The sequence below is a fragment of the Ochotona princeps genome, chromosome 22 (genome assembly GCF_030435755.1).
Source record: "Ochotona princeps isolate mOchPri1 chromosome 22, mOchPri1.hap1, whole genome shotgun sequence".
Classification (NCBI taxonomy): Eukaryota; Metazoa; Chordata; class Mammalia; order Lagomorpha; family Ochotonidae; genus Ochotona; species Ochotona princeps.
This window is the reverse complement of record NC_080853.1, coordinates 23,474,270-23,483,360: the sequence shown is the minus strand read 5'-3', so window position 1 is coordinate 23,483,360 and position 9,091 is coordinate 23,474,270. Positions and strand designations below refer to the sequence as shown.

Below are 9,091 nucleotides of genomic sequence, written 5' to 3'. Positions count from 1 at the left end.
GCCTCCTCTCCGCCTCTGTACATTTTGTGGCGCCCCGCCCCCGGCAGCCTCTGCCACGCCTCTCCAGGCCTCGGACCCCGCCCCCTGGAAGGAGCCCCGCTCCCGGCAGCCTCCGCCACGCCCCTCCAGGCCTCCGACTCCTCCCCTTCCACGGTGCCCCGCCCCTCCTGCCCGGTGCCGAGGCAGGCTTCTTCTCCGCCCCTTACGCTCTGCGGCGCCCCGCCCCCGGCAGCCTCCGCCCCGCCCCGGCAGCGGCCGGACGCCGTGTTTACCCGCGGTGCATGGCGGGGCGGTCTCTCTGGTCTCTCAGCCTGCCTGCCCCGGGGCGGCGCGGAGCCCTTGCGGCGGCGACATGCACCGGAACCCCGCCTCGTCCTTGCCCCTAGCGACCCCCGACTTCTACGAGAGGCTGGGCCACCTCCAGCGCGGGCTGCGGGACAGGTAACGGGCAGCAGGGGCGCGGGCAGGGGGGTCGGCCAGTGCCGAGGGCCTTCTGGGTGCTCTGCCCCGGTGTTCCTTCCTACGCCGGCGATGTCCGGCCCGGGCCTGCTCGCCCACCTACCCCAGGCTCCCGCTGGGGGTCCTGCAGCACCAAGTTTCTAAGGAATACGCTGTCCCCCGTGTTGTTGGAGAGAAGGGAGCCTCCCCGACAGCCGCGGCCCAGAGCGCGGGTCCTCAGCTGGGGGGGGGGGTGACGCGGCTGGCGCCCCCGAATTTGCCCAGACACGAGAATGGGAGTTGCCTCACCCAATCAAGTCTGACGAATTCTCGAATCCTCTTTCTGCAAACCCCTCCTCCCAGCGCTGTCTCTTCACCTTGACATCCCATTTTGACTGTTGCCATCAGTAATGGCCTGGTCTGAGAAGGGAGTGTTGGTGTTTGTCAAACGCATCTCCTGATCACATACAGGAGACTGTTTTTCTTTTTTGGAGGGAGCGGGGCGCTGGATAGATTTGCAGCGAAGGTAGGGGTGAAGGGAAGTCCAGACTTTGCAGAATCTTCGTGATGTCTGATTCAAACGTAAAGAGTGGGAACTAGGGGAAGGAGCGGGATCTAAGTGTGCCTGCAGAGACCATGGTAAAACGATTTACTATGAAATAACCACAAGAAAGTTGTTGGAACCCTGATTTGGCTGCTCAGTTTAATTGGGAAACTCATTCATTGACAAGAAAGGAAATAGATATTTTTGGATCTCTTGATCCACAGTGTTTAATGAGCATTGAAAGTTGCAGAATCATCTTGCTGAACAGCAGGAGCTGTGTATGTGGCTGTTCTAAAGCGACATCAGTACAGTGACTTCTGTGAGATAAAGGCACAAGTTATTGTGAAGAGGGATGACAGTGGACTTTGGTTAGGTTTAATGCCTGTCATATACGAGGGTGCTTCCAAAATTTTGCAGAAAAAAACAGAATTTAAAAAATCAGCCCACTTTGCCACATTTTAAAAATCCACGCACAGTTTTTCTTTTTCCTGAAACATGATTTCCATGAAGTGTGAAGTACAGTGTGGTTACAGAACATCTACGCCAGACCTGCTACTTACATAGTCCAGGTGCTGTCTGACTTGCTTATTTCTGCCTCCTGGGTTCTTTCTGAGCATCGCTCCTCACCCAGCTCAGTGACCACTTCATTCCCTACCTCAGGAAAGCCTGGGTTCCTGCCAGAGCCTTTCCCTCCCCGGGCGGTTAGTTTCCTAACTTGCACGGCCTTGGAATCCTAATTGACTGCTGGAAGGAAGAAATTCCAGGGTGGACAAGCGAAGGTCTGCAAATTGCAAAAGTCTTCTCCAGCCTCTTCTCCCAGTAACTACGCATTGTCAATAAGACAGTTTTAAGTGTCCACATAGACTTGTGCATTTCAGTAGACTTATAATGGATTTTGGCTCAGGGTCAAAGTGGCTTTTTTTATCCCCAGTCTGTGTTATTTGTATTTCTTATTCTGTGTTATTTGTATCTCTTAGCCTGTCTGTTATTTCCTAAGTCCTGATTTGTAAATGTTACTGGTTTAAGGGACACTGTGAACTAAGTTAATTGTGTGTTATTATTTTTTGCTTCTTGTGTTAGGAACACCTGCTGTTTATAGTCCTTATGGTACAATGACTGTAATTATAACTCAATTTATTTTTAACACTTCTTTCTTTAATTATGAAGCAAAGTGAGGTTGTTGAAATTGTATAAGGAATTGCAGTTCAGTTTTATAGCCTGTTCATGGTTCTGCATTTGGAGGTTTGTTTGATTATAAAGTCAGTGCACATCTGTTGCTGTGTGAATTCATTTTTCATTTTAAGAATCCGCAACTACATCTAATTAATGGCTGTTACACACAAGTTAACAGGCAAACAACTTTAGACATACAGAAAGGCTGCAGTAGACATGCAGGACTCAGCTTCTGGACGCTCAGCAGGTGTGTGGCACTAAGCAGAGATTTGACCTCTCTTGCTGACTCTGACTTTAAGTGAATAAATAAACCTTAAAAAAAGAAAAGAGGGGCTTGATTAATATGTAAAGGGAATCTTCAAATGTTTTCTCTTTGTAAATGGGCTTTGCAAAACAGTTGAAAGTGGGGCCTGTGTGGCCCTCATCTCGAATGGGTACCAGTGTGGGTTCCATCCACTCGTCTTCTGATCCATCTCCTTGCTGATGAGCCTGGGCAAATGGTAGGAGGTGACTCACGTGACTCCTGCCGACCCGTGGGCGACCTGGAAGAAGCCCACTGTTGTGGCCTGTTACGGCTGTTTGGGGAGTGAACCAACGGATGCAAGTCCTCTCCCTGTGTCCTTCTCTGTAACCCTGCATTTCAGATAGACAAATCTTGAAAAACTAAATAAATAAAGTTGAAAGCTATAACTTTGCCAAACCATGCATAAGGAGTATTATTGCCTGTGTTGTATTTGAGCGTTTAGATGCACTGTTTTATTTTTGTTTTTGTATTAAAAACAATCCCAGGGAACAGTGTCCCAAAATGTCGTAGTCCTCTCAAAGGGTGCCACTCTGAACAGTCAGCTGGTGTATCATTACACAACCTTGTGTAAATGGTAGGGTAAAAAAATCACCTTTTTGAAGTGCTTTTAGAGGTTGTCATTGTAATACTAGCTAGATTAGTAACCTGACCTTTGCCTCAGAATAGGGACATTTATAGCTGTAATCACACATGGATGTGATTTTAGAGTTTTCCTATGTGTATATGGTGTTTCTCTGCATTGTTGTCAAGTAAATAATTGAGTCTGAGGGCCTATTGGTACAGTGTGAATGGTGGCCACAGACATGGTAGAAGCATGTAAGTGCAGTTGACTCTTAGAGTTACATAAAAGCATCCCTTTGAAAGGCCCATTAATCAGCCCAGCTTTTTCAATGCCAGCATGAATTCAGGGTCAGATATCATAATAGTCCAGAAATTGATAGTGTGATATTAGTTGAGTGTATAGCTGAAGATGGTAGAGAATTGTTGTATTGAGATATAAAAAGAAGAGCAAGAGGTTTAAAAGGAGAAAATGTAACCATATGGGAACTACTCAGCAGCGTGAACCTGGGAAGAATACAGGTGCCTGGAAACACGGAGTGTGATTGTACATCCCAGGGCTGGGTTTATGAAGGATTCTGAAACAGATCTGATTTGGAAAGCGACAACTATAAAACGACCCTAGCAATAAACCTTTCCTTGGCATTTCAGTGGGGGACAAACATCTGATTTTTTTGATGTTTTGTTTACTTTCATCTACTTGAAAGGTTGAGTGACACCCACAGAGAGAATGACAGATTTGTTCATTCCCCAAATGCCTGCAGCAGCCGGAAAGCCCTAGTTCCAAGTCTTAACTTCAAAATGGGTATGAAGGACATAGCGTTCAAGGGGACATGGCAGCATGGCTGAGGACTCAGAAAACGGGTGTGAGTGAAGTGTGAACTAGACAAGCACCATTTTGCCAGAAATAGAGACCCTGAGGGACTGGGTTGTGGGTTTTCAGTGTAGACAGTGCTGGCATAGAAGGGAAGTGTGCCAGTGGGTGTCTGCCTCTGCTGTAGGGAGAACAGGAACACCAGCGCTCCACATTCCACCGGAACAAGAACTTGCCGCTTACGAAGCTGTGGATTTCCAAAGAGATTATGGTCGTTTCTCACTGGCAGTCTCATAGATGGATTTTAAAAAGTATCTGAAAATAAGTTCAGGTTTATTAAAAACAGTTGCAAATGCAGAATAGAGACTTGGATTCCTCTCACACAGATCCTTCAGCTCTTTGCATCTTGTGACATTTCCTTCTGTCCAAGACCACGTCGGTGTTTTTCTTTTTTTAAAGATGTATTCATTTTTATTGCAAAGTTAGATAATATATAGAGGAGGAGAGACAGAGAGGAAGATCTTCCATCCGGTGATTCACTCCTCAAGTGACTGCAACAGCCGGTGCTGCGCCGATCTGAAGTCAGGAGCCAGGAACCTCTTCTGGGTCTCCCACGCGGGTGCAGGGTCCCAAGGCTTTGGGCCGTCCTCGACTGCTCTCCCAGGCCACAAGCAGGGAGCTGGATGGGAAGTGGAGCTGCCAGGATTAGAACCGGCGCCCATATGGGATCCTGGCGTGTTCAAGGTGAGGACTTTAGCCACTAGGCCACGCCGCCGGGCCCCATGTCAGTGTTTTTGGGTCATTTAGGAACTGAGGGATGCCGTCCCCTCGCTCCTAAAATCCGCAATGCGCAGTTGCAGGAAGGAGTGATGCTGTTGTGCACAGTCACCATGCAGCCCTCACATTGTCCTGATAGTTGATTTCTGGTCCGGCTTTCAGTTGGAAACCCAGGTTGGACTGGTCTCCCCTGGCCTGGAACCATTCCATAGTCTTTCCCTGTTTTTCAGGCGCTTGACAGTTTGCTGGAGTACAGCTCTAATTCTAGGTCTGTTGCCAGGGCCCACCTGGTGCTTCCTCACGACCAGACTGCTTTCATACTTGCTTTGCTGAAACACCAGAGAAACAAAGCATTTTGTCAGGGTCCAGGGCAGAGAGCCATCGGTGCACTCCTGGTCTTTCTGCCCTTGAAACTTAATAGCATGTTGTTCACAGTAGCTAGTCATTCATTCTTTTTTTTTTTTTTAAAGATTTATTTATTCTTATTGCAAAGTCAGATATACAGAGAGCAGGAGAGACAGAGAGGAAGATCCTCCATCTGATGATTCACTCTCCAAGTGGCCACAGTGGTTGGAGCTGAGCTGAGCTGATCCGAAGCCAGGAGCCAGGAGCTTCTTCTGGGTCTCCCACACGATGCAGGGTCCCAAGGGTTTGGGCCGTCCTCGACTGCTTTCCCAGGCCACAAGCAGGGAGCTGGATGGGAAGTGGAGCTGCGGGGTTAGCACCCATATGGGATCCTGGTGCGTTTAAGGTGAGGACTTTAGCCATTACTCTACCGGGCCTGTCATTCATTCTTCATGAGCTAAACACCCACTGATCCCACAACTTTCTTTTATTTCTTTTTTCTTTTTTTTAAATTATTAATTACATTGCATTATGTGACACAGTTTTATAGGTACTGGGATTCCCCCTACCCCTCCCCAAATTCCCACAACTTTCGAAGGAGGGAAATAACTAATTGAAATTCCTAATGTGGAAGCAATTGTAACTAGATATTCCTTTATTTCTATTCTGATGTAAATATTATTAATAAAAAATAAATATCTACATGAAACTATTGATTAAAAAATATTTTTTTCTTTGGGCTCAGTGTGGTGACCTAGCGACTGGAGTTCTTACCTTGAACGTGCCAGGATCTCATATGGATTTTTCTAAAAGGTTTTTTGACTTGAAAGACACAGTTCCAGAGGGAGGGGTAGTAGGAGTGAAGGAGAGATCAGTTGCTGGATTCATCTTCTGCCACTTCTTTCCCCAAGAGGCTGCAGTGGCCAGGCCAGGACCCGCTGAAGCCAGGAGCCTGGCACTGCAGCCCTGTCTGCCATGTGGGTGGCAGTCCCAGCGACGTGCACTGTGCTTTCCCGGGCACATTAGCAGGGAACAAAGATACTGTTTTTAAGTTTTGGATTATGTTTTTCCGTTAGAAGAATTTTGGTTAAATATTTCCATTTGAAATTATGTTAGTTGAATACTGCCAAGTTTCTTCTGGTGTTGTGTCCTACCCTGGGGAGGCATTCTCAGGGATGTGCTCCTGAGGAGGCCCCCGAGGGGGGTCACCGTCTGGCTCTGATGGCTCTGATGGCTGTACTTCTGTAACTAGTTACAGAGTGTTTCCTTTCTGTATTGTAGTGAAAAGAAGAGATTGGACCTGGAAAAGAAGCTTTGTGAATATAATCAGTCAGATGTCTACAGGTAAGAGACAACAGTGGGATTTTAGAGTCAATTTGCATCTATCATCACATATTTAAACCCTAATAGTGTGGTTGGAATTCTTTTACCACTCTTATTTATAAGTTGTACTAAAGTAAACCCTGTCCTTTCATATAATTGTTATCAAATTACTAATGAATTTAATTTAGTATATTTTATTTCTGTTGTTTAGTAATTTCACAAATAATATTTCAGATAGTTTGTTTAGATTTATTTTTCTTTTTTATTGATTGACTTTTGTTGTTATAAAGTGGACACATTTCACAATACAAAATGAAGGGGCGTAGTGGTAGCTTCTACCCTGCCTGCCTCCTGCATTCTCTGCCCTCCCTCCTCCTTCCTTGTTTGTTTCTTTTAAATCAAATTGTTGCAATAATGTACTTTCAGTTCACTAATCAGTCTTAACACTCTGTTAGGTAAAGATATCAACACCTAGCAAATAGAAAATAACAATACTTGAAAAACCCTGCTATTCCTCAGTGTAAAGAAAGGCTGAGCACAATAATCAAATTGCAGAATGTCTCGCTCATATAGACTCTGGGTATTAGTTATTGCAGATAAGGAAAATGATATGATATTTGTCTTGTGGGAACTGACTCATTTCACTAAGCATGATGGTTTTAGGTTGTATCCATCTAGTTGCAGAAGATAAGATTTCATTCTTTTTGATGTCTGAGTAGTATTTCATAGTGTATATACTCCGCATTTTCTTCATCTAGTCATCATTCGATGGGCTCCTGGGGTTGATTCCTTATCTTAGCTGTTGTGAATTGGGCTGCTATAAATGTGGGAGAGGGGTACAGGTAACTTTTTCATGTGCTGATTTAATTTCATTTGATAAATTTCCAGGAATTGAATGGCTGGGTTATATGGTAGGTCTGTTTTTCATATATCTGAGGAATCTCTATATTGTCATGTTGGATATATATGTTATTGCTGATTTGAACTCCAGGAACTTGTTTTGTTGATGACGAAGAATGTGGCTGACGAGGGAGTAGACAGGAAGTCACTTTGAGCAGTTTATAGGAAAAAGTGAAGATACAGAAATTCCAGCACCAAGCAGGAATCTGAGCTCTCTTTTTCTGAGATGCCAGTGTTAGTGGTGGTGGCATAACCCATTATGCCACAATGCTGACCTTGATTTTAATTTCCATTTTATAAAAACTGAAGTTCATCCTTAAGCCACATATATAGTGTTACCTCCATACTTTTGATTGACAATTTTAAGAGACAAAGAGACAGATGAAGGAAAGTCTCCCACTTCTTGATTTACTCCCCAAATGGTCACAGTGACGGGCTGAGCCAGTTCACAACCAGGAGCCCAGAACTCAGTCTATGTGGATGACGGGGATCCACCTGCTCAGGTCATCTCCCAGGGTGCATGGTGGTAGGAGGCTGGGTCAGGGGTAGAGCTGGGATTGAATCTAGATGCACAGATATGGGTGTGGACATCCCAAAAGGCATCTAAAATGTTATGCCAAATGCCTCCCCCTGCGTTACCTCCAATTTTTGATTATTAAGTTTGTGATTGATCAGTGTCACACTATATTTAAGAAGTAAAAAGATCTCATCTGGAGGAGGGAGAAGCCAAGAACGTCTTAAAATAAAATCATTTATTTCTTGAGCTTTAAAATTTCTCTTTTGTTTTAACATTTAGTGGCCTTCCGTGGTGTCCAGTCAGTGTAGACAGCTGCTTGTCCCTGGCACATGTGAAAACAGCAAGGGCTGCCTTGTCTCCAAGAGCATTGCCATGGATGCTGTGGCCGCAGGCGGGGGGCCCGTTTGAAGGAATCCATGACACCTGCCATGCCTCTAGCCTGCGGTGATGGGGACAGACGACAGGGTCCAGGCTGTTGCTGCCCCGTGTTATGGGGCAGATTCTTGGCATGCCCATCCTGGGAGGGAGCAGTGTGTGAGGAGCATGAGAACCTTTGACCAGTTTGCAGCTGGCTGGGTTAGTTCCTCTTAGATTCCTGTTTGTTAGAAGACAAGAGGACGTGATAAGCCAAAAGCAGGCTTTTTAGGGTACCTGTGAAATAAAATCCAAATTACCTAATTTGGCTACCTGTAGCTAATTCACAGTAAAGGGCATAGTCTGAGATAAAGGTTTGTGTGTAGTTCATTCGAGAAATTATCACACAATAGGAGAACCAGTGAGAAGCAGGGTGCATTCCCTCAGAGTGTCTGGGTCAGAGTTCTGGCTCTCTTCCCAGTTCCAGCGTCTTGTTCAAACACTCACCTGAGTGAGAAACAGCTGATGGCTCAGCAAGTTGGGCATTTGCTGCCCAAGTGAGTTTCCAGGTGTTGGCTTCCACACAGCCCAGTCCCAGATGTTGTGGGCATTTGGGGAGTGTACCAGGGAGAGCTCTCTGTCAGTCAGTCTGTCTAAACTGTAAAGGAAAAAAAAAGGCTGATAGATAGGAGCTGGTCCTTCCTGCGTGTAGGAGAGAAGCAGTGTCCGCCACCTTGTGCTCCACACCTGTGCCCACCTGAGGGAAGGCGAGTGCTGTTCTCCAGGTTCCTCCATAAAGAGCCAGATCCATGTGCAGCCGAGCCCACGCTCGGGCCACCACCATGGGAGGATACGATGTCCAGGGGGGCAGCTTGCTGTACCCTCTGTCATCTGCTACCTGTGTGATTCTCCTTGACACCAGCCTTCGCCTGAATTTCCACACAGATTGAAGCTTTGGTTTCTCCAGCATGACAAAATCTTTCATGGGCTCTGTTGTCAGCTGCCTCTGCTTCATCTAAGCTGTGTTGGTTGTTAGCCACATGA

At 46.1% G+C, this 9,091-nt stretch overlaps 1 protein-coding gene across 1 annotated transcript in view; it reads left to right on the top strand.

The window, feature by feature from the left end:
• Window positions 1-313: 313 nt before the first annotated feature.
• Window positions 314-9,091, top strand: part of KIZ (kizuna centrosomal protein) — a 74,949-nt gene continuing 66,171 nt past the window's right edge. The window contains exons 1-2 of the mRNA XM_058679425.1: window positions 314-441; window positions 6,235-6,297. Coding sequence (XP_058535408.1) covers window positions 353-441; window positions 6,235-6,297 — 152 coding nt within the window. The 5' untranslated portion in view covers window positions 314-352. The remainder of the gene's footprint in view (window positions 442-6,234; window positions 6,298-9,091) is intronic.